Genomic DNA, 26,567 nt, shown 5'->3' with positions numbered 1-26,567 from the left:
GGCATTAAAGAGCAATATTACTCTATTTTGTTAATTTAACTAATATTCAATAAATTCCATAATGAGTGAAAATAATATATACAAATCCAGCTGCCAATATGGATTAAAGCTACTCATTTTAGCTGAGGGTAGTCAACTCTGTGGGTAAAGCTGCCTAGAAGCTTATACCTTCCAGATAGCAACCGGGGTTCAGGGGGTGAGGTGGATGGGGTGGCTGGTGGGGGGACAGAACAGTCCATGAGGGCAAGAGATTTCCTAATATCTGATTCTGATCATCCACTGACTACACTCCTGTTGTCATAAGCCAATGTATACACAAGCAACAAAAAATAGTTTAGATTCTGTCACTCCAATAATACTCAGTCAACACCTATTTAATGGGCACCTGCTAGGAGGTGACTTCAGTACTGGACTTTGGGAACAGCCGGGCTCTGATCCTATCTTCTACCTCTCCCCACCACCTAAAAGCTCTCCTCTGTGCCCTCTGAAATTCATAAACAGCCACCAGCAAAATCCCCTAGAGAAATTCAACCTCCTCCCTGACTGTTCTCTCTCTGACTTCAGCCACTTACTCCCATGATTATATGTTAAGCCTCGCCATTACTGCTAATTGCAACCTCTCCAGACTTCCAATTTCTGACCACCACCTCCTACCTTTAAAACGAACCCCTGTGAGTACCCAAATTTTAACATGTCTGCCAAGACCTTCCACTGATCTTGTCACCTCTGCACTGTGCTTTACCTTCCTAAGTCCTACTCTTCTGCCCTAACCAACTCAACCTCCATGGCCAATCATCAGAGTCACTTCCTGGGATATACACCTTAACTCCCTGACCCCCTTTGTCATTTCCTCTTACTCCCTTGACAAAACATGAAAACCCCAGCAATAAAATCCAACTCTACTTATCCCACACCTCTGCAGTCAAACCTGGCTGGAGAAAAGCACACAACTCATCATGACTGGTCTTAGAACAAATTTGTGACCATGAGCCGAAAAAGGGCCCTTTGTGTGGTGCTGCACTATATCCCATTTCCCTGGCCCATTCCCTCTCCCACTCTCAGAAAAGACTATGCCATACCTTCTTTTCTGTACTCAAACCTCCAACCTTTTCTTCCCCAGCCTCATTCTCAGCAAGACTCTTCATGTGCCACCAAGAAACAACCCACAGCCCCCACCACATCTCCCGATTTTATCAGCAGTGTTCACATATTCTGCATCCTCAAGGAAGGAACTGTCAGAGTGCCTAAAATCAGCCCTTCCCCTCGCTCCTCCCTCAGACCTTATGCAACATTTGGAGGCACTCATGCACAGGTGCAAAGGTCTGGCTGCTGCAGCAGCATCTTTCTCTCATTAAACTGTTCTTGCTGGGGCACCTGGGTGGCTTAGTCCGTTAAGCGTTTGCCTCAGGTCATGATCTCAGGGTCCTGGGATGGAGCCCCAAGTCAGGCTCCCCACTCAGTGGGGAGTCTGCCTCTCTCCCTCTCCCTCTGCGCCTCGCCCTGCTCCAGTTCTCTGCCACTCTCTAAAATAAATAAATAAATAATCTTAAAAAAAAAAAAAAAACTGCTCTTGTCAACATATAAATGTGCTGTTATCTCCTTCATCTTGACCTCACTCCCAACTCCCACCTGTTACTCTGCTCCCCCTTCATGGAAAAGACTCTAAAAGAATTATCTGTGATGACTACCTCTGCTTCCTCTCCTTCCCTTTCTCTTGAACTCACTTTCATTTAGGCTTTTGTCCCTCCCCACCACCAAGACTGTCCTTTGTCAAGGTCACCGATAATATCCATGCTGCTAAATCCATCATCAGTCCTCATACCTTACTGACCCATCAGTAGCACTGACACTCCCTCCTCCTCGACAACTCCGAGACACCACAGTCTTCTATTTCTCACCATCTCTCTGGCTGTTCCTCATCAGCCTCTTTGCTGGTTACACCTCAACTTCCCAGTATCAAAAAACTGGAGCTGACACGTGTCTAAATGTACCTTCTCTATCTGTCCCCACTTCCTTGATGATCTCCCCCAGTCTCAAGACCTCACATATCTGTGCCACCTGTACGATAAAGATTCAAATCAATATCTGCAGTCCAACCCCTCCTCCCACACTCCAAATTCAGAAAGGCAACTGCCAATGCAACATGTCCACTTGTACGTCTAATAAGTTTCTCAAATGTCACGTGTTCAAAACAGAACTCTTTGTCTTCTCTGACAAACCTTTTCCCTACACAGTGCTCCCCATCTCAGTTAACTGGCAACTGCATCCTTTGGCCTATTGCACAGGCCAAAAGTCTTGAGTAGTCCTTGATTCTTGTCTTTCTCCCATACCATAACTTAAGCATTAGCAAATTTGGTCAGCTACACCTTTGCTGCATATCCAGAATTGGACTCCATCACACAACCTCCACTGCTACCAGTATGAACCAAACAACCATCACCTCTTGCCTGGATAGTGTAGTTGACTCCTATCTAGTTTCATGCCCCTGCTCTCACATCCCTGTTCTCTGTTCCCAACACAGCAGCCAGAGTAACCATGGGAAAACCTAAGCCAAATTGTATCACTCCTCTGCCCCTCCAAAGGCTTCCCATTTCATTCAGAATAAAATTCAAAGTCTTTGCTATGACCTATAAGGCCCTATACAGTGTAGTTTTCCACTGTGCTTCTAAATTCATTGCCCACACTCTTCCTCTCTTGCTTTCTGGCTAGTTCCCAAGAAATCAGGTACCTGATCACCTCAGGGACTTTGCACTTGGTGTTCTTTTTGCCCAGGATGCTTTCCTACACACGCATGTGGGTCAATCTCTCACCCAGTTCAGATTCTGCTCAAATGCCACCCTCTCAGTGAGAACTTCCCTGGCTACTTCCTATTTACCTCCCCTGCTTTACTTTCCTCCTTAGTACTTATCACCATCTAAGATACTGCGTATTGCACCTCGCTACCCTGTTTATTGACTCTCTTCTCCACTAGAATGGAAGTTCAATAAGCACCAGGATTTTTGCCTGCTTCTTTCACTGCTCTATCTCCAGTGCTAAAATAGTGCCCGAAGCATACTTGGAATACAACTGCCACACAGCAGATAGTCAATAAAAATATTCTTTTTCTTCTCTCTCTTTCTGTTCATTCACTATCGACAAGATTTAAAAGTATATCAGCAGAGTATTTAAAGATTTAAAAGTATATAAGCCACCTGGGTGGCTTAATCAGTTAAGTGTCTGCCTTCAGCTCAGGTCATGATCTCTGGGTCCTAGGATGGAGCCCCACATTGCCGAGCTCCCTGTTCAGTGAGGGGTCTGCTTGTCCCTCTCCTTCTGCTCTACCTGCCCATGCTCTCTCTCTCAAATAAATAAACAAAATCTTTTAAAAAAAAGTATATCAGCAGAAATATAATATTACTGTCAGAAAAAATAATTCGATGCCTTTGCCTTACTGAAAGCAGGTTAATAGCATCATCTCCACATACAACACACAGAATTTCCTAAAATCTAAACCTATTATTCATTCGTTACATATGACTAAAATAATCACTTCCTAAAAAGTTGTTTTTCCTCCAAAATATAAATATTTACCTTCCTAAAATCATTATTTGCAGTTTCTAAGCCATCCTGAGAAGACATTCTTTTCCTCTGCTCTGGGACTGGAAGCCTCACTTTAGACGGAGACACTAAAACAGCACCACCTGGAAGAATGCAGAAGATAAGTCTCACACTAAATTCTCACGCAGAAAAAGCAGGTAAATTAAGAACCATTGTGTCTGCCCATTACCAACAGCTGGAGTGGTAAGATCGTGATGAGTCCTTTGGATTCCACCAAGTTCTCTCAGCTTTGGAGTAGGAAGCCGGCCTCCTTTTCCAGAAGATACAGAAGAAGACTCTGACCTACAGGTGGAAACAAACTACTATGAAACATTGCCTCCAGAAAATCGGATTGAAAATATTCTGTGATTACTGTACAATAATAAAATAAATAATTTATAAGATAAGGCCATTTTGTTTCTGAAACTTTCCTATTAGGCACAAAACTCATGATGGAATGATAAGGAATTTGGATTAGGAAAAAATAGCACCATTATCAGTGGTAGAGAATCACTCCCCAAAGCAATTAACATACAAACCAACAACAATTAACTATTTGCAGAAATCACATTTTTTTTTTTAGGATTTTATTTTTATTTATTTGACAGAGAGAGACACAGTGAGAGAGGGAACAAAAGCAGGGGGAGTGGGAGAGAGAGAGAGGGAGAAGCAGGCTTCTGACGGAGCAGGGAGCCCAATGCGGGGCTCAATTCCAGGACCCTGGGATCATGACCTGAGCCGAAGGCACAGGCTTTAAGCCACTGAGTCACCCAGGTGCCCCAGAACTAGAGGGTATTATGTTAAGCAAAATAAGTCAGTCAGAGAAAGACAATTATATGATCTCACTGATATGAGGAATTTGAGAAATAAGACAGAGAATCGTAGAGGAAGTGGGAAAAATGAAACAAGATGAAACCAGAGAAGAAGACAAACCAGAAGAAACTCTTAATCTCAGGAAACAAACTGAGGGTTGCTGGAGTAGAGGGGGTGGGAGGGATGGGGTGGCTGGATGATGGACATTGGGAAGGGTACGTGCTACGGTGAGTGCTGTGAATTGTGTAAGACTGATGAATCACAGACCTGTACCTCTGAAGCAAATAATACATTATATGTTAATTTAAAAAAAATAGAAAAGAACGCCATTCTTCCAGACACATTTTCAAATTTGGCAAATCATAATTAGCAGGACATAAATGAAAATAATCCTACTTTTTCCCCAGTAGCTCAATGTTCAACTGTTCAACCACCAATTACTGGTGACTCAAATACCTGAGTCAATCAAATTATAAATCATATAAAAATGTCTGCTTTGTGACATTAACATCTGTTCTCTGTTAGTCATAAAACTAAGAATGTAAGCCATGTACTTAGTGACAAAACAAAAAATATTAACCATATGCATGCTTCCATATACCAATTAATTTTAAACTCTCACCCTTCTTTTATCTTGTCTGCCTTAGATTTTTCATGTACTTCCAATTTCTCCAGCTCTCCCGTATGAACCTGCTTGTCCTTGTCTCTTTTCTCCTCCTCCTCTTCCTCCACCTCCTCCTCCTCTCTCGGCTGTTTCGGTATGCCTTCATCGGGGTTCTCTGCATCCCACGCCAGGCGCCTTCTAACAGGTACAGTGGGAGCATCTGACATGCCCAATTTCTCTGGGGCATTTTTCTGGGGCTGCTCTTCCAAGACAGGCATTTTTTCTTCCAGTGTTGCATTAGGACATTTCTGCAAAGTCTTATGGCTTGTAGGATCTCTGCATAACAAAAATAGTTTGAAACTTCAGGTTTGAGGTTTCTAGTTTATACTAAATTTAACAAGTCTGTCATTGCCTTCCAGTGTTCACAACAATGTTTCCCACAGATATTATCTTGCCCTGAAACTAAAGAAAGAAATCTAATTAAGAGTTCATCTGACAGTATAATAAACTAAAGCTACAATTTGGATTTTCTATTACAGTAATCCAAAATGAAATGTACGTATCTTCTCTTACTCCTACCTTCACACATGCATGCCCATACCACTGCTGACAACACTCATGAGTGTCCCCCTAGACTGACATTTACACATGTAAATGAAGACTCCACATGATTCAACTTGTTCACTTACTCAATTAGGGTTTACACACAAACAAGTGTACTTGTGGATCAAACAAACGGATTCAAATTTTATACTTTATACTTTAGGTTGACTAATCTTTTGCAGAGATTCCTAAATAATGGATTTTGTGACGAATTTTTAAAATCAGATGTCATAATTAGAACTTAGAGTTTAATTTGGGGCTTATATGAATTTATCAATATACTATAACAACTAAAGACTTTTATTTGCTACAAATCAACTATTTCTCTTATAAATAGTTGAATAATGTTCATTTTAAAACCCAAAGAGCAGAGAATTGTCCCACAGAATCAAGGCCTATATGTCATATTAGCCACCGAAATCTGTTAATGAATGTTAGCTTATATTCTCTATAAGAATAGCTTATATTCTCTAAGTTGTCATTATTGTTGCTACCTTTTCTTCTTCTTACTTTTTAACATTCTTTCCATCTATTGCATAATCATTCCTAGTCTACCCTTAAGAGATATTATAAAAATGACATGTTTATAGTATTAAGTCCAGTCTTCCAGATTTACACTATGTATTATTTACACACAGCTTTACTTTTCACACAGAATACACTAAAAATAATGAAATGTAATAAATGGCTGGCATATCTCCATTTGACCAGAAGACAAATTTTGAGTGGTCATGTCAACTTCCTGTATGATTCCATGATCTACCTAAGCTACAACATACTTTTGTGCCATCCACACAGAACAGAGCTCACCCAGCAAGATCTAGAGCTCTGATGTTGCTACTAATGGTTCCTTCTGAGCTCGTGGTGGAGGAGACATCCCAACAGCAGTTGCTGTCAGACAGAATCTGATTCAGATGGTCCCGAGAAAAATGTGTTCCTTGAACTCGTTTCCTATAAAACTCAGCCTTCTCTCGGAGTTCTTTAACCTATGCAGGAGAGTTGAGACATTGTGTATTACTTTAAGAGCTCCTTTGCAAATATCACCACATAGCTTACCAATGATGATGCACAAATGCAGCCAGAGAACAAGGAGAAAGGAAGGCAAAAAGAGACACAGACATCATCAGACTATGTGCATTTTTAAGCAGAAATTAAAACAGTCAAGCTAAAGCACAATGCAGTTATTTTATTTCAGGCCAGCAGGCAGGAAGAAGAATTTGTAGCAACTAAGAAAAATATTGACACCTACATTGTATTTTGACTGAAATTACACAAGTACTCTATGCATTATTACAGTTCTTAAAAACTCAAAAGCAACCAACCTCCGCATACCACATGGCATTTAGAGAAGCCTAGGAGAGGAATACAGAAACACACTTAATGACAGTGAATGTTACAGTTATTAATGGGAATCAATGAAATACCTTATTATTCTCTCTTCTAAATATATAACAAACTTATCAATCAATATTTTAAAATTATTTTTAGTAATATTTAATTCACTGAGCAAGATATCTTAATATTACCTTGAACACCAGCCACATTCTTGCATGGCTGGAAGGCTATCAGCAACAGGTAACCTAATTATTATTCCTACTTCCCCACCTCTGGAAGAGTACTGAGAGTAGGACATGCCAGAAACTCCAATTCTGGCTTTATTTCCTGGCTTCCACAACAGCTACTACCATAGAAGCCCCCAGTGAGAGAATCATGAGGTTTCCTTCTCCAAATTCCTCAATGTTCCCTTGGCATCTGCAAAACCTCAACTTTTGAAAAACGTATTAAGTAATAATTGTAATATATTAAGCAAAGTGACAATACAAAATAATGTTCTGATGAATTATAAGATAATCTGAATTCCCTAAAATGCAAATAACACCTTTTCATATGGAAAGGAGCCTTTTATAAGCTTTGAAACCCTTTAACTTCATACAGCATGCTGCCACCTGCTGGCTTCCCTAAATTCAAGTCCCACCAGATAAAAAAATTAAGTTGCTTACAAGGATTTAAAATCATCTTTATTTATTCTTCAAAAACTCAATTTTTCCTATTATAAATATGGAATAATAACATTAAAAGGATATGCAGATACTGTCTGCTAAAATTCTCTTTCACTAACAGGCCAAAAAGCAAATAATGAAACTTGGCATTGCAAAAGCAACTAGAGAAACACATTCCTCATTTTCTTAAGGAGACACTCCTGAATGCAAAGGGATGAAAGTATAACATCCGTGGGGAAGTAGCCAAAGCAAAGGGCAGCACCTGTCATGGTGGCATTAGAAACTATATAATCCCAGCAGGGTCCTACTGTTCTAATGAGCCAAACCTGAAACATTCTGGAAGGGTAATCCAACATATTTTCTTCACTGCCAAGAAAAATCCAGCCATATTCATCTGATATTTGTCTTAATTCCTACACTTTAAATTCCTAGAAGTGGTTTTTGCATTTAACAGGTGGAATTGACACATAGGGTTTGAATCTGCTGAACTACTAACCAGGGTGTTTTGCTGTTTTTGTTTTAAGTAGGCTCCACAAGCAATGTGGGGCTTGACCCCAGGACTTCAAGATCAAGAGCTGCATGCACTACCAGCAAAGCCAGCCAGGTGCCCTCTCACCAGGGTGTCGTGAATACACAGAGGCCTTGTTATAAAGGGCCTTGATATAATCCAAATTTTATTTCTCTCAAGTCCCCTCATGTTTCAAATGTTTCACAGCTGCTCCCTCACTTACGTGGTCAAATCTTCAAGCTTCAGCACAGCTTCCTCCTCCATTCTCAAAGCCCTTCATGCATGTCCCCATTAGTACTTACTTCATTCTACTGGATTACTTATTCTTGTCATTCTCCTCCATTAACCTCTAAAGTCCACAATGTGAGGGAAAATGCACTCCATCCCAAGTGTCTTGAGTGTGGACTAAGTGTTAGGCCTGACCTGGGTGGGTGGGAGCCAGAGATAAACAAGAAAGTCCCCGCAGCACTCAATGTGCGTAGATTCCGATAGAGAGGGCAGACTGCCTCCTCTACGATAAATTATCATCATAATACCGGATGGCCTATGCCATAACAAACAAAGGAGATATAAATTGAAGGAGTGGTTCAAAAGTGGGTCCATCAGCTCAGCACTGTCTGTAAGGCAGGGTGGGGGTGGGGGAAGGAGCTGCAGAAAAGGTTGTATTCCATCCAGATGGGAGGACCTACCATCTGATGAATGAGAGGATGGGTAAATATTCCCTCTATGTGCCAGTGATCCAGTTTATTTGTCAACAGTATTTTTTTAAAAAGGAGATATGATGGAAATTCTGTAAAACTTTATTCAGTTCTATTTGTTACTAACATTCAAAACTCAATGTTTTAAATTTATCAGCAATCTTTATTAATAATCTTAGTGCTAATGTTATGGTGGTTTACAAATACCTAATTTTAGATTTCTATGATCCTAAACTAGGATGAAAAAATGGAAAGTTGATATTTCCTTAAGCAAGTTGTTCTACTAGAAAAAGAAAAAAACCTAATGGTATGAATGCAGTATCAAGAACAATCCCTACAACCAACAAGCAGAGCCACTAAAGAGGATATGAACTCAACTACACTCAATTAAAACAACACACACATCCCTTTTCATATCAAGTAATGCCATCAGATTATAGGATATAAATGCTAGCAGATTCTAGAATGTTTTAATTTCTGAATTTCTTTTCCCAAAATAAGAATTTGACTAAGTTGTTTAAAATTTATAACAGAAAATTCAAATTAAAAAAAAAAATGAAAGATTGGGGCACCTGGGTGGCTCAGTTGATTGGGCATCTGCCTTTAGCTCAGGTCGTGACCCCAGGGTGCTGGAATCAAGCCCCACATTGGGCTCCTTGTCCAGCAGGTAGCCTACTGCTCCCTCTCCTTCCTGCTTGTGCTCTCTCACTATCTCTGTCTTTCTCTCAAATAAATGAATAAAATCTAAAAAAAAAAAAAACAAAACTGAAAGATTAATAAAAAATTTTTCCCCAAAAGTCATCCCCCTCAAAATGAGTCATCTTGTGTCTAGCCATCCTTACAATGTCTGTCAAATTACAGCATGTCTCTCAAATGTGGAACTTTATCTTCAAATAAAGTCCTATTTGTGGGAGACACTTTAGGAAAAAGTATCTCAACTAATGTAGTTTGGATGACTAGAAGATCACCTAACAATCAAGAAAAAAGAAATTTAACAACAGTTCAGTTATTCTAAGGATGAGACCAATCAAACTGCCGATTATTAAAAACAACTCTTTAAAAAGCAATAGTGCCAGTGGCTGTATAATGGACATATACAGCCCCTGGACAAATAAAACCAACCACTCTAATGTTATAGCAATAGTTACTTGGATCTTAGGGTAAAATACCCAGGCACTACACTATAGATTCAAAAAGTTTCATATTTCAAACAACACAAAAGGAAATGAATATGACATATGGACCAGAAAACTATAACAGGACTCAAAAAGCTAATATTCTAATGATAATAAAGTCACTGATGTCCAAGTACATTTGACGAGTGTAAATACTATTCATTCATGAAACGTTAGGAGAGAGAAAATGAGGGAGTACCTTATATTTAGACTCATAAGCAGTCCCATAAGTAAATGTCTTCAAGTTAAAAAAATGAAATCTAAGATTCAAGTAAAATATGGCCCATATTAAATATCTATGACCTCGTCAACTGAAACAGCTATCACCATCAGTGATAAAATTTAGCTAAAACTTTATTCTTTTCTAGTTCCAATTCACTTTTTGAATTATTTTGCCCACAGAGGTTAAGGCAAACAATCGCATTAATTTAAACATTAACAACTACCATTGGGAATGAATTTTTTTGAAAAGCCTAAAAAAGTCATGTTACCAAAATGTTTTAATAGGAAACCTTGAAAAGACAGGTCTTTAATATCAACAGAAATATTTTCTTACATCCAGGCAGGATAAGGACTATCACATTATCATGACTCCAGACAAAACAATCCTCTGGTCCATTGAATTTTTAGATTTGAGTCCTAAGTCTGAGATGGAGAAATAATCTTTCCAAAACAAGAAGCCTCTCATGAGCTCAACCTAGTGAAGGCCCTAAATGTAACAGGCCAGTGGCTAACACCTAGTAATTGGCCACACTAGCCCTCTATGGCCCTGTACCCTGCCTCTGCCCTCAGCTTTTCCTCATTCCCCTTGAGACTGCTCAGAGCTCCTTGCCAAGGTCTGGCATGGCCATAAACTGCTCAGGAGTTTCACTGATGCACTTCCTTTTTTTCCTCAGGCTTGCTCCTGAGGCTCTTATTTTTAACTTTATTTCACCACAGTGAATACATGAATTTTGCTTCCAACAATAATTGGGACAGCTTCAAGACTTGGCCTTTTACTCTGCCGGTATTGCTGCTGATCCATGCTCAAGCAGGGCTGTAGAGAGCACCAGGCGCAGCCACAGTGGAAGGAATCAAGTAACCTCCTGAAACAACATGTGGAATACAGGACTCTCACCAGGACATTGGTCTGGCAGCTGCTGAGGCCAAGAGCCAGCCGCTCAAGGTGCCAATGCCTTCCTCTGGAGGCTCATGACATTAACTGTTAGCCATGGCTGAAAGTACAGAGCTAAATGGAAGATTCATTCCCCATCCAAATTACCTCTCTCTTACAATGATGGGGCAGGGGGGTTTTACTAAAGTCTAAATTGTTTTGCTTTTGCTTATTCACACAGAAAACGCAGGAAACCATCAAAATGTGGTTTAAAGGATGGTAACTGCACAACAAGCAGAAACTGCACTGTTTCTGACTGTAAGAAGCGTCCCAATTCTAGGATTACCCTTTCCCTCAAACCTTTCTTTAGGATCCTCAGAATTCCTCCCATATGTCAGGGTATCCCAACACTGGAACTCAAACCTCTATCAGCACAGGCCACACCTCCCTTATGCTTACAGACTGTCATAGTACACACAGCCAGTGGAGGCCACTATCAGACAAACTAATCTTGAAAATGAATCTTCAGTTGAGAGACCGAAGGTCTGGATGTTATTAAGAAAGCTACAATGCTACAATTCTATAAACTGAATTGCATTAATACAATGAAATACTGGATTATAAAACACCCTTTTAACTTAAAAGACTGTAATAATAAAAATCTCTAGTTGAGAAAGGAGTGATTTGATAGTAAAAAAAAAAAAAGGAAACACACTGATAAATTTTATCTTAACATATAACTTTAAGTTCCTGATACTTTCAGTGCTACTATTATATCACACATCTTTAAACTGTAGTCTCTATTACTAAATGAAACTCAGTGTGATCTGAGGATCCGAGCTCAAAGAAAATGTGGCCTACTGAGCTCACGTATACTCACCTGATCTGGTATGTTTTCCTTCACACAGGTCCAAGCCCCGGCTTTATACAAATACTGGGCTGGGCTCAGAAATTTTGCCCTATATTCAGAATTCACCTTCCTAAAACAAATGAAAATGAGAGTAAATATTTCACCATGTTGATCATCTAAATACATGATATTTTTCCTCTAAAATACGTACCCAAGTCTTTGATGTCTCCAAGGAGTAAGCTTCTTTTTAGGCTGGTTTGACTCTTTTGATTCCATCTCTGCTTCTAATTTTAAAGGATCATCTGTTTTATTACACTAAAATGGAAATAATTTAAACATTTTATGTTTAAAATATATAACACATTAAAGTGAAAACATAAATGTCATAAAATATGATCAGATAATCGTATTATAACTCTGTTTGTGGAAGTAAAGATAACCTGAAAGTCAAGCAATCAACAAACAAGTTTTGAAACTAGTATACCTGTTTGGTTTTTTGAAGTATAGCTCAGGATTTGGTTCACTTTATAACAAAAGCATTTTATATCCTTAGCTAGGAAAAAAAGTTTTTAATTAATAAATAAACATCTAAAAAAAACCTTGATGTTACTACCTATTATACAGTGCTTTTACATTTGCCTTTGATATTCTAAATTTATATTTAATTGTGTTACAGTAATTAAGTAGGTTCCACACCCAGTGTGGAGCCCAAGATGGGCTTGAACTTGTGACCCTGAGATCAAGACCTGAGATGTGATCAAGAGTCAGATGCTTAACAGATTGAGCCAGCCATGTGCCCCTAGTGTTACAGTAATTACATATAAGGTCCCACTGAGTAAGTTACCAACCACATTACTTTACTGAATAACTTAACCATTTTTTTCTGCCTGATATCACAAATCCAAAAATATGTATATATGTGTGTGTACAGAAATAAAGATGCCAATTTACTTTTGGTCATAGTATTTTCTATTTTTAGAACCCATAAGTATTAACTATAACATGCCAGAAGATTTGAAAATAGGATTTATATTCCATTTACCTATAATTTACAATAATTTTAACCTGACACTGTAACTTAAATAAGATGTAGTTTCAGAGGCAGGCATTTGTACATGCTGAGGTAAATCACATAATTTAGACTAGCTGTAATTTGCCACGCTGAAGCTTTGGTTTAAAAATGCATGTATATATACTTTACCTAAATAAAGAAATAACATAAAACATAACATAACATAACATAAAAAAGGGGGCAGCTGGGTGGCTCAGTCCCTTAAGCATCAAACTCGATCTCAGCCCAGGTCTTGATCTCAGGGTCCTAAGTTCACACCCTGATTTGGGCTCCATGCCCAAAAACAAATGGACAAATAAATAAACAAAAATTTTAAAAAATACATGTATGTATGTGTGTTTGTGTTCGATCTCCATTATTTAAAGTATATATTTCTATCTCTGTTACCCCTATAGCTCACATTACTATAAGACCAATCATTTGCTATTAGATATCACAGACTTAACTACCGTATTGCCAAGCACTTGCCACAGTATTATATTTATTTAGTTACATCTCTGTCTCCCCATTAGCCCAAAAGCTGTGTAGAGCTTAGTGTGGTTCTCGCTGTATTTTCAGTACCTACCTAGTGCCTGGCTCCCATTAAGTGCTTAATGAATATGTGACACTTAATGAACTAACAAATGAATTACTAAACTAGCTAAAACCAAAAATCTCAGGTAGTGTTTGGTAAAAAACATGTAGAGTCTAAAATCCCAAGTTTTTTATTTTGTTTAAAGTTAAGAGGGGACGCCTGGGTGGCTCAGTCATTAAGCGTCTGCCTTCAGCTCAGGTCATGATCCCAGGGTCCTGGCATCAAGCCCTACATCGGGCTCCCTGCTCAGCAGGAAGCTTGCTTTCCTGCTTGCACTCCCCCTGCTTGTGTTCCTCCTCTCGCTTTCTTGATCATCTGCCAAATAAATAAATAAATATTTAAAGTTAAGAATTAATGAATACCTTCTTTTCAGGAGATATTGCTTCAAAATTTTCATTATCTTTCAAATCATTTCTTAATTTTGGTTCTTTCACTGGAGATAAACCCTTGAAATTTCTTCTGTACTCAGTTTCATGGATGATTGAGTTACCTTTGAATTGTGGAACAAATTTGCTTTTATTGTGGAAAACCTTAAAACAAAAATTACTTTAGTTTAGGTTTTTTTTGCTGATTAAATATAGAAAACTTAGTTTTTCAAATGCTTTAAGAATTTCACATACAAAGTTGACTTATAGGATACCAAAAAAATTATGTAACTGTTTATAATTCCATTTCATATAGCTAATTAACATCCAAGGGACAACAAAAGCAAAAACAGACAAAATGGACAGCATCAAACTAAAAAACTTCCTTATAGTAAAAAACAAACAAACAAGCAACAACAAAGAGGCAACCTATGGAATGGGAGAAAATAACTGCAAACACTACATCTAATAGGTTAATATTCAAAATATATAAGGAACTCAAGCAATTTGATAGCAAGAAAACCACCTGATTTTAAAAATGGGCAAGGGAGGGTCACCTGGGTGGCTCCGTCAGTTAAGCATCTGAGTCTTGGTTTCAGCTCAGGTCATGATCTCAGGGTCCTGAGACTGAGCCCCCCAGTGGGCTCCACACTCATCAGGAGTCTGCTCTAGGAGTCTCTCTCTCTCTCCCTCTGTCCTCCCCCTCCCCCATTTGCTCTCTTCTCTGAAATGAATAAAATCTTTTTATTAAAAAAGTTTTAAAAAATAAATATAAATAAAAATGGACAAAGGACATAAAAACAGACATATACATCAATGAACAGAATAGAAAGCCCAAAAATAACCTTATGAGTGAATATATACTCAATTAATTTACAACAAAGGAGCCAAAAATATTCAATAGGAAAAGTATAATCACTCAATAAATGGTGTTAGGAAAACTGGACAGTCACATGCAAAAGAAGAAAACTGGACACTGTCAACCCAAAATGGGTCAAAGATGTGAACATAAGGACTGAAACTATAAAACTCCTAGAAGAAAACAGGCAGTAAACTCCCTGACATTGGTGTTGACAGTGATTTTTTTGGTTATGACACCAAAAGCAAAGGCAATAAAAGCGAAAATAAACAAGTGGGGCTGCATCAAACTAAAAAGCTTTTGTACAGCAAAAGCAAGCCCCAACAAAGTGAAAAGGCAATAATGGAATGGGAGAATATATTTGCAAATCATACATCTGGTAAGGGGTTAATATCCGGAATAATAAAGAACTCCTATAACTCAATAGAAAAGCAAAAGGTTGATTAAGAAATAGGCAAAGGAATTGAACAAACATTTCTCCAAAGAAGACACATAGATGGCCAACAGGTATACGAAAAGTTACTCAACATCAGGGCGCCTGGGTCGCTCAGTCAGTAAGCATCTGCCTTTGGCTCAGGTCATGATCCCAGTGTCCTGGGATCGAGTCCCATATCAGGCTCCCTGCTTGGCAGGAAGTCTCCTTCTCCCTCTCCCAATCCCCCTGCTTGTATTCCCTGTCTCACTGTCTCTCTCTTTCTTTCAAATAAATAAATAAAATCTTTAAAAAAAAAAAAAAAGATACTCAACATCAATAATCATCAGGGAAATGTAAATCAAAACCACAATGAAGTATCACCTCACACCTGTTCAAATAGCTATTATCAAAAGTACAAAAGATAATAAGCGTTGGCGAGGATGTGGATAAAAGGGAACCCTCTTACACTGTTGGTAGGAATGTAAATTAGTACAGTCATTATGAAAAACAATATGGAAGTTCCTCAAAAAATTAAAAATAGAATTACCCAACAATTCTTCTTCTGGGTACATTTCCAAAGGAAATGAAATCAGTATCTCAAAGAGATATCTGCATTCCCATGTTCATTGCAGCATTATTCACAATAGTCAAGATGGGGAATCAACCTAAGTGTCCACCAATAGATGAATGGATAAAGAAAATGATACATACACACAATTAGAGGAATATCATTGAGCCTTTAAAAAGAAGGAAATACTGTCATTTGCAATAAAATGGATGAACCTGGAGAACATATGCTAAGTAAAATAAGCCAGGCACAGAAAGACAAATAGAGCAGATCTCACTTATATTGGAATCTAAGTAAATGGAACTCAGACACAGAGTACAATAGTGGTTACCATGGTCTAGTGGGTGGGAGAAATGGGAAGATGCATGCCGAAGAGTACAAAGCTCCAGTTTGCAGATTAAGTAAACTCTGGAGAGCTAGGGTACAACACAGGGACTAAAGTTAATACTACTCTATTATATACTTGAAATTTGCTAAGAGAGTAGAGCTTAAGACAGATACATACATACATACATACACACACACACACCCAAAAAGGTAATTATGTGATAAATGTGTTAATTAGCATGATTGTGATATTTTACAATGTATATGCATATCAAAACGTTACATGTATACTGTAAATGTATCATTTTTAGTTGTCAATTATACCTCAATAAAACTGGGAAAAAAATCCAAAGATCAACTTTTTATACTCATTACTGAGTTTTGAATAATAGTTCCTGTAAGAAAGCTGTGATCACCAAGACAGCGTGGTACTGGCATAAAAACAGACACATAGACCAGTGGAACAGAGTGGAGAGCCCAGATATGGACCCTCAACTCTATGGTCAAATAATCTTCGACAAAACAGGAAAAAATATTCAATGGAAAAAAGACAGTCTCTTCAATAAATGGTGCTGGGAAAACTGGACAGCGATATGTAGAAGAATGAAACTCGACCATTCTCTTACACCGTACACAAAGATAAACTCGAAATGGATAAAAGACCTCAACGTGAGACAGGAATCCATCAGAATCCTAGAGGAGAACATAGGCAGTAACCTCTTCGATATCAGCCACAGCAACTTTTTTCAAGATATGTCTCCAAAGGCCAAGGAAACAAAAGCAAAAATGAACTTTTGGGACTTCCTCAAGATCAAAAGCTTCTGCACAGCAAAGGAAACAGTCAACAAAACAAAGAGGCAACCCACGGAATGGGAGAAGATATTTGCAAATGACAGTACAGACAAAAGGTTGATATCCAGGATCTATAAAGAACTCCTCAAACTCAACACACACAAAACAGATAATCATATCAAAAAATGGGCAGAAGATATGAACAGACACTTCTCCAACGAAGACATACAAATGGCTATCAGACACATGAAAAAATGTTCATCATCACTAGCCATCAGGGAGATTCAAATTAAAACCACATTGAGATACCACCTGACACCAGTTAGAATGGCCAAAATTAGCAAGACAGGAAACAACGTGTGTTGGAGAGGATGTGGAGAAAGAGGAACCCTCTTACACTGTTGGTGGGAATGCAAGTTAGTGCAGCCACTTTGGAGAACAGTGTGGAGATTCCTGAAGAAATTAAAAATAGAGCTTCCCTATGACCCTGCAATTGCACTGCTGGGTATTTACCCCAAAGATACAGATGTAGTGAAAAGAAGGGCCATTTGTACCCCAATGTTTATTGCAGCAATGGCTACGGTCGCCAAACTGTGGAAAGAACCAAGATGCCCTTCAACGGATGAATGGATAAGGACGATGTGGTCCATATACACAATGGAGTATTATGCCTCCATCAGAAAGGACGAATACCCAACTTTTGTAGCAACATGGACGGGACTGGAAGAGATTATGCTGAGCGAAATAAGTCAAGCAGAGAGAGTCAAGTATCATATGGTCTCACTTATTTGTGGAGCATAACAAATAACATGGAGGACATGGGGAGATGGAGAGGAGAGGGAGTTGAGGGAAACTGGAAGGGGAGATGAACCATGAGAGACTATGGACTCTGAAAAACAACTAGAGGGTTATGAAGGGGCGGCGGGGGAGTGGGGGGGGTTGGGAGGTTGAGGGACCAGGTGGTGGGTAATGAGGAGGGCACGTACTGCATGGAGCACTGGGTGTGATGCCAAAACAATGAACACTGTTATGCTGTAAATAAACAAATAAAAATAAAAAGAAAAGAAAAACATAAAAAAAAAAAAGTAAGCTATAGATGAAGACCAGAAGCATTAATTATTGTAGAACTGAATAAAATGTAACCAACCTTAACAACATGTAAGAAAATGCTCACATGACTGAAGAGAGAAAGTTGGAGAACTGAAGAAAAGGATGTGGGTGGTAATAACATACAGATCCTACAAAATGAGAATTCTAAGGATGCTGGCTATTGTTGATGGCATAACGAATAAGAGTATAAGAATAAAATTTACAATGGAAACAAAAAAAAAAAAAAATAGTTCCTGTAAGAAAAATAACAATGAATTCTGGTACACTGAAAAGAAATTTAAAAAATTAAAAATTAAAAAATATATAATGTTTAAGCAAAAAAAAAATAACAACCCAGAATCATATCTTTTCTCCCCAAAGTTTCCCATCTCTCCCTCCCATCAGTATGGTAATAAGTAAAATAGGCATACTTTAATGATATGAACATAGACATTCACTATATAAGGCAATTCTGTTGTTAGCTCTATGTTTTTTTCCCTTCTTGAAATGAATTTTTTTTTTGTCCTCCAAAAAGAGAAGATTCTTAACATTTTCGAATGTCTGATGTGTTCATTTGTTCTTTTTCTCTCCTTTGCTTATCTTTAGCTTAATGTAAGGGGAAAAAAATCAGTAATTATTGTTTGTATTTTTATTTTTTTTAAGATTTTACTTATTTACTTGTCAGAGAGAGAGCGTGCACACAAGCAGAGAGAACAGCAGGCAGAGGGAGAAGCAAGCTCCCCGCTGAGCAAGGAGTCTGATGGGGAACTCACCCTAGGACTCCAGGATCACGACCTGAGCTGAAGGCAGACGCCCAACTGGCTAAGCTACCCAGGCATCCCTATGTTTTTATTTTTAAATATTTCTTTTTATCTTTAATATTTTATAATATGGTGTCTATTTTATAGTATATCACCACTGTCCACAAAGAAAGCAAAAGGAAAAGATATGGAGCGCAAATAAGCTGTATTACCGCTTTACAATGCTGACTAGTGCATCTTTGTACAGATCAAATCCAAACAGAGTATCTTTTTCCCGAGTATAACCTCAAGGACATTTCTGCCAAAAATTGTTCAGACTCCTTTACATATTAATACAAGACGTCCTTTCAGAAAACAGGTGTTTGATAAAATAGAACTGAATAGCTTTAGAGGTTCCCTATCAACAAGCATTGTAAATTTCCATCACATGGCTCTTTAATCCAGACCCTGAAACTGATATGCTTTGAATTAACAAAGAGCATTTGCTTCCCCCCAAAATTATTTGAAACCTTCACTGATGAAAGCAATGAAACTACAAGTGAAGGTATCGCCAGCGGTTTATTTTATACTATACTTTGAAGCCTATAAAAAAAGAATTTCTACACAATGTTTCCACTGAAATATGTAAATGCTGTCAGGGGAGATTTGATTTGAATCAGCTTCAGCATAAAGGTGAAATGCTCTACAAAAACTGAACAATTATAATTTTCAGGCAGTAAGTAATTTTGTAGGTACACTTAATATTCCATAACACTGGGGAGCCCTCAAAAGAAGTACTGTTCCTATTGACTAGATTCACAAAGGGTTCAAACATCACCTCATGCTATTTTATATGTTCCCAAAAATGTTATACAAATTTCAGGTTTTTAAAAAACTGAATAACAAGCAAGCAAGCCCAAAGCCAACACAATTTATTGGCTCCCAGGTATTATTATCTTAATATTATCGCCTTGTTGAATCTACCCTCTCAGTCCTCAGGGGTATATAGATTACAAGTGAATGTTGATATAGAAGAGAAAATGAATGTGAGGGTATATGAAGGGGTGAGATTGTTTATAAAGAAAAATGCCAAGATCATGAGGAAGAAAATTCTAAGCTATCACGGGCCTCTGCAGATATTCTAAATGAGATATTTCCTTACCTGGGCCTAGAAGTATGGTTAAGAACATAAATGAGATGGTAGTAAAACAACAGAGTATTTATTAGCAATGGTTATCCAGTACCAAAAACTGTGTACAGGTACAATGAAATCTAGTATCACATTTAGTTATCATCATAGCTTTTGAATTTCATAAATATAGTTAAAATGACAGTTCCTATTACTGCTCATTTGATACAAAAGCCAGATTACGTATCTTATGTTACTTTTAACATATTTTGTATTTATTAAGATATCCAAAGCAGTTATGCCTTTCTTGCAAGACAGAAAACATGCAACATTTTAGTCAACAAGCACAATATTTAAGATTAAAAACAATTTTAATAATTTTTTTATTAAATAAAAAAAGTCTCACAGCATGCAGAAACTTACCAGGCATCAAGTTTCATTACCCTGTCTCATATTTAGTGTGTGTGATGGGTCTGGCAACAATGATGATCAGTAGCCTAGGACAGTATCATATTACTACTATAAATCAGAAGTAATAGAATGGTTTTAGCAAGAATCTCATTTTCACTTTTCTGGAACCTACCTCTAGGCCTACTTAAGTACCTAATTTCTTTTAGCTCTTAGTTCTGTGTAAATCTGCGTCACTAGATCAGATGATGATACAGAAAAATGTATTACATCCATTAAACTACCTGATTGGCTGCAAAAACTGGAGCAGTCTCTTTAGGGCTCTTCCAAACAAACTGCCTTTGATATTCAGAATTCCTCAAGATATCCCGTGAAGGAACAACGGTCAATCCTGCTTTCTTCCTAAGAACTCTATCCAACTGTTAGGGAAAGAAAAATCCCACCCAGAGTCATGAAAAGGTTCTATTCAAACTTTCTTTTGTGCTATGGTAAAACAAAAACAAAAATAAAAACAAAACCACATATAACATGAAATCCACCCTCTTAACAAATTTCTAAGTATATTGTTAACTACATGCACATTGTTGTACAGCAGACTTTTTTCAATTGATAAATAATCTCCCTTTTTAAACAATCAAACTATTTAAAATTCCTTTCTTACTACTGTCAAGGAATTTTATTTCTTAATTTCTGTGCATTCCAGAAAAAGATAGCATCTTTCAGCCCCTTCCTACGAATTATTCATAATTAGACCTATTACTAAGAAACAGCAGCACCTTGCTTCACTCATCCCCACGTTGCTTCTGGGATACCCTTCCCCGGCCCACCGCTTACACATCACCTTCCTTGATTCTACCGTGCCCCCTTGGCTTTCACAACAAGACACAGATTCTTCACTTCTGATTGCCTCTCCGTGGCTCCAGTGGACATGAAATGGGGAAGCAGCAGTGGATTGGCAAAAAAACGTGGGAGGCAGTGAGATGTCTGCTCAGGTCTCTGCAGCCTATGCTTATGTGCTTGCAGGGACCTTCCCCAGGCCAGGTGTGACATAAGAGAGCAGAACTCCAAGATCTTGGAGATGCAGCCAGAACTGCCCTTCCTTTTGCATTTAGTCAATTGCGATTCTGTTTGTTTACACAATAAGAAATTGAAAGGGGCCTAAATAGAAGTCAGCTCACCACCCCTGCCAGAGGTAATGGCTTACTACTCTCCTTCTGTCTCAATCTGATCTCTCCCTTAGGACTATAGTGCTGATTCAGGATGACTAAAATCCAGAAGCAGACTGTCCATTCAATGAAGAGATATCTTAGTATAACCAGTACAAAATGGCAACTCTTAAGAATAGAATTTCCAAAAACTAAAGTCAACAGTATCTTAACTATTCTAGAAGACATTAGAAAAGAAAACAACAATGGAAAATTTTTAAGCACAAAATGTAGTCTTACTGAAATGATGATGAAATTTACAAAGAATTCTATGCTTTCAAAAAGAAATACAGTGAATATACCTACCCTGTTATCTACTTTTTCTGAATGCAACTTGGTAGAATGTTCCAGGTCCTCATTTTCATTAACCGGTATATGGTTTGCTATTATATCTGCATCATTTTCCACAATATCTGAAGCCCCTTCAGCTCTGGAGTCTGTAGAGTGAGATCTGGTTCTTTTGGGAACCCTGGAGGCTTCTAGTGCAAGAACTCTTTCTTGGTTAACATCTTTTTGTTCTCCCTTCTGTGATTCTGCTATTTCTGCAGCTTCAGGTTTTGGGGATGTAGCCACGTCGCTCTCTGAGATTGCTCCATTCCACTCAAGAGACTTTGAAATCTGTGCATCATGATAAGGGACTCTTCTTTTTGAAATAAAACTTGGCTCTCTTGTGATTCCTACAAAATATAGTGTAAAAAAACTGCAGCTACTAAAGTATAAAGTTACAAAGACAATTTTTCATAACACTTATGAGAGAAGAAATGGAATTGAAAATTCAGGTGAAATACAATGTCCTTCAAGTGGCAGGATACAAAAAAGATAGGTATAGTTTGTCAACATAAAATCTTTAACTTTGCTTTTTAAAAAGTACTGAAAGTTTGACAAGAAAAAATTAAAAATTGGGGTCACAGTGTTCGAGTTAGCCTAACATAAGTCACTAGAATTACAACGTGACAGGCCTAGCAAGCCAGGCAGGACATGTTGCCTCCGTTTCTAATTTCTTTCCTGTGCTACTTAACAGAACAATGGGCCCTGGTACTGTCAAAATTTGGAACTTTTCACAAAGCTGCTCTTATGCACAGTTGACCAAGAAGAGAAGGGATGAGGTGTCATTATGCTGGATCTTGGTTCTACACTTGCCTTGATTTCCTGAGAATTAAAGAGAATGAACCCTTTTAACAGGCGCTAAGATACTATTTCTCTATATTTCTGCCTGGCAAGCAAATGTCCAAAAAACTTAACCTTCTACCAAAGTAAGAGGAGCTCTGTGGAATGACAGTCACTGAGACACTGTCCTAGTTTGGGGCCATTCTTTAAATAGAAGGCTGTGCAGGGTAAGGAAGAAAGAGTAAGACTAGAGGGAAGGAGAGGGAAGGTGGCCTGAAAATCTGGCATGACATAAACCCACACAGTTCTTTAGCCTCTGTGACAGATGTTTTGGCCATTGAAACCAGGGTCGCCAGCCTTACAATGCTTTCCTAGACTAGTAGCCTTCAAACTGGGTGCATATGTGTCTGGAGGCAAACGGAGACATTCTGGGGGATAAGAAGAAACAGGCTGCTTAAGGGCATCATTTTGTATATCCTAACTCTATATGCACTATTTCTCAACACTTGTCTGCTTGAAAGACGCACCTGCCATCTGTAGTCATCATTCCCACCCCGGCTTTCCTACTTCTCAAAAGGGAGACACAACTCTCAGCTAGCCCCAAGGAACAAAAAATTCTCCTAGGTGTGGAGGATAAACAAAGGGACAATTCAAGAAAGAATTCACTACTGAGAATATCTGACAGCAAAGCAAAGAAAGCAGAGATTACAAATAACAAAGAGTGCCTTATTTCATTCAGGTCCACCACACCTTTCCAACCTATCTTAGAATTAAAATTCAGGAGTAAGAGGGATGGCATGTGAAATTGTTGTGAAATGAACACATTTATAGGAATTGAAAAACAAAGTTAGACTTTTTTCTCAAAGAAAAGATTCTAATTTGCCTGATTAGTTTGCCAATGAGAACTGACTTTACCAATTATATAATGAACATTTACCAAAAATTGAATGAGCTACACTGGCAGGTCCAAAGTTTTAACAAAACATGTATGAAATATATGCACAATATTCAATATGCTGGAAATCATATCCTTTGAAACTATTTGTTACACTTAAAATTAAAAACATTAAATATCAACTTAAAAATGTATAAGAATACAAAGGCTTTCTAAACTGTCTTAAGGGATCTGAAAGCAAAAAAGTTTGAAGACCATTGCCCTAGACTTCCCTCTGCTTTAACACAGAGAGTGGCTTCTGGTAGAATAGCAAAATAAAAGGGGAAAATTCTCAAGTGGTCTGTCCTTCTCTTCCAGCATCAGCAAAAACACAGGAAGGGGAAAAAACACATTACGTTAACAAAACATCCAGCCAACCCTAGGTAAAACTACTGTTACTCCTTTCTGAACATCTTGGAGTTCTCACTCTGCTCTTCCCCTTTACTTAATATTTCCATTAATATACCTCCCCTAGACCGGTCCTGCCTTCATAATGTACCATACTCCAAAGTGGCCTTGCTCCCAGTCTTGTTTCAACACACCCTCAAATGTAGTTGATCTAAGCGTAAATGTTTTCAGGGCAACAATCTGGTTAACTCCGGTGTTATAACAGGCCCTCAATGGAATATCTACACTTTAAGATTTACTTTGGATTAATCTAATGGGCCTCAGATTTGGAGAATTTTGAGTCATTTGGAGGATTCTGAGCACCACCTTGCCCAAGAAGCAGGGACATCCACTGGTTGAAGTCAGGCTCTGAGCAAAGTATCCTGATGCTTCAGAGGAACCAGAGCCACTCACTCAAGTCCACTCTTCCTTTTGTTCTCCAACCCTAATTCTGGAAACACTCTTCTCATTTTACTAATTTCCCAGACTTGCAAAAATTATACTTATTTCCCGTATGTCTTTTTTCCTCCTGGTTTCAAATATCTAATATTTGGGGGGACATATTCAAGCACTCTCAGATGTGGGGCCCCAAGCACTCACCTGTATAGATGCACCTGGTCCTTAATAGGGCCAGGTTTTCAAATCCAGGCCAGGTCTGGATTTCAAATCGTGGTTTTGCCACTTACTATTGATGAGGGAGCAGGAGGCTGGCTGAGGACAAAGCAAAAGCTGGCACCTTGCACCCCCTCTCTATCCGCTCCCCTCTGGTAATGTGTGTAGCATTCCTCAGGCACCCCTGACCTCCATAAAGGAAAAACAAATAGTTCCCCTTGGTTTACAAATGTCCTAGAAATCTACAAACAAAGAAGTTACCTTGAGCTATTGATAATTTCCAGAGGCAAATAACTCAGTTCCTCAAGCCCTAAGGTCGCCCTCCCCTCCAGACACAAAACTGAAGGAGGCTGAGGTAGAAGGAAATGTAAATATAGTTAAATCTCTTCAGAACCTAAATCTCTCTAACAAAGAAGCTTGATAGAAGAAATGTGACATTCCACCAGGAATCTCCCAACTATCTTGATGTCCTGCCCACGGGTCCTGTCCCCTGCTTTAATAAACCACCATTTTGCACCAAAGATGTCTCAAGAATTCTTTCATTGGTCATCAGCTCTAGACCTCAGCCCACCGAAACTCACTCAGGTTCTAGAACTTCATCGCTATGAACTCTGGGCAAGCTACTGAATCTAAGTTTCCCTTCCTGAAGACCTTGTGAGTACACCTCCCCACGTTTGTCTGCTCTCAGCTTTCATGTGTCAGCTCAAATATTACCTCCTCAAAAAGGCCTTTCCTTGCCATCAATCCAGCCCTCCCACTAGTTACGAATATGCTAGCCTATCCTATAACAACCTGAAATCCCCTGGTTTATTCATTGAGTTACTCTTTTACTGTTTTTCCCTAGAGTTAGAGTCTTTGTCTGGTTCAAGGCTATCTCCCTAGAAGCTGGGATTAGTCCAGGTCTATAGGAAGCCCTCAATAAATATTTGTTAAACAAGTGGCTGAACAACGCTTCACAATTTTTTAAAATTTTGCAAACTTAACCCCAAGGTTTATTTAAGCTATAATGACTATTAGTTTGTTCGACTTACCTAATTGATCTGATCTAAGTCCAGCCCATGGGTACCTTCTCCCCACTGACGGATTATAGGACTCTGACAAATAGGACTTTTTCCACAGAAAGTTTCTCTGGTACTCACTCAGACCCTGTAATACAAAAGACAATTTGAGTACAATGCAATTAATGGATGTTGTCTTAAAGAAGACACGAGTAAAAATAATTTCTGAACCACTACAGAGAGTTAAAAGTTGAAAGAAGTTGATAAACACAGAAGAACTCCTTGATAACAGCTACTGCTTATCCAGTCCCACATTAAGCAGTTCACATGTATTCTATCCTTTAATCCTCACAATCACCTGAGGCAGATACTAGCAGGAATCTGAGCTTCTGAGTGGTCACCTGTTTGCTGGGTGTCTGATTCCAAAGCCTGGGCTCTTGTCTGTTAACAGGTGACAATCCAAATCCTCAGTCATTACAATTATCCTAAGTTCTGAGTGAGTACACAATATCATGTATGATGCCTTGTACCTTCGGAAATTTTGAAAAGTCTACCAAAGAAAGACAAATTTCCCTCCCATTCTGGATACAAGCCCTTAAGATAAAAGAATAAAACGGGGTTTGTGAAATGCTGTGGCCAGGTGTCACACTGATGGGTGTCTGACAGCTACACCTCCCTGAAACTCATGCACAACTATGAACAATGTGTATGTCTTACACCCTATCCTTACACTGTCAAGGTCCCACTTCTCAATTCTTTAAAAGACATAAGCAATTTAAAGTTTTAAAGGGTAAGTAGGGGGCAGGGGTTAAAAGCATAAGCTGGGAAACGGGGCCACAGGTGTCCCAATCTGAAGCCACCTTAGATCTCGCTACAAAGTGCCCCTCTTCCATCTATTCCCGTGTCCTCCAAAATCAGTCTCTCTCAACACCAACTGTCACTTTCACACTGCAAATTGGAAGTGTGTGCGAGCGGAGAGGGAGCTAGGTGGAGGAGACAATCATCCTCCAGGATGGTGACTGGCAGGCTCGGGAGCTGGCAGGCTCTGCGGGGCCCAGGAGCGCCG

The 26,567-nt window shown here is 38.7% G+C and overlaps 1 protein-coding gene across 5 annotated transcripts in view; it reads right to left on the bottom strand.

Moving 5' to 3' along the window:
• MDM1 (Mdm1 nuclear protein) overlaps positions 1 to 26,567 on the bottom strand; it is a 35,392-nt gene that overhangs the window by 8,602 nt on the left and 223 nt on the right. For 3 of the 5 annotated variants that reach the window (XM_046013767.1, XM_046013769.1, XM_046013771.1), the window contains exons 2-12: positions 25,535 to 25,649; positions 21,770 to 22,140; positions 20,543 to 20,677; positions 13,929 to 14,096; positions 12,132 to 12,235; positions 11,951 to 12,050; positions 6,919 to 6,948; positions 6,407 to 6,582; positions 5,012 to 5,329; positions 3,767 to 3,879; positions 3,571 to 3,680 (exon numbers count right to left, since the gene is read on the bottom strand). In XM_046013767.1, coding sequence (XP_045869723.1) covers positions 3,571 to 3,680; positions 3,767 to 3,879; positions 5,012 to 5,329; positions 6,407 to 6,582; positions 6,919 to 6,948; positions 11,951 to 12,050; positions 12,132 to 12,235; positions 13,929 to 14,096; positions 20,543 to 20,677; positions 21,770 to 22,140; positions 25,535 to 25,649 — 1,740 coding nt within the window. The remainder of the gene's footprint in view (positions 1 to 3,570; positions 3,681 to 3,766; positions 3,880 to 5,011; positions 5,330 to 6,406; positions 6,583 to 6,918; positions 6,949 to 11,950; positions 12,051 to 12,131; positions 12,236 to 13,928; positions 14,097 to 20,542; positions 20,678 to 21,769; positions 22,141 to 25,534; positions 25,650 to 26,567) is intronic. The other 2 variants (XM_046013768.1, XM_046013770.1) reach the window with 2 other exon arrangements.

The sequence above is a fragment of the Meles meles genome, chromosome 7 (genome assembly GCF_922984935.1).
Source record: "Meles meles chromosome 7, mMelMel3.1 paternal haplotype, whole genome shotgun sequence".
In the NCBI taxonomy this organism is placed as follows: domain Eukaryota; kingdom Metazoa; phylum Chordata; class Mammalia; order Carnivora; family Mustelidae; genus Meles; species Meles meles.
Note: the sequence above shows the minus strand (reverse complement) of the source record. Positions and strands in the feature narration are given on the sequence as shown.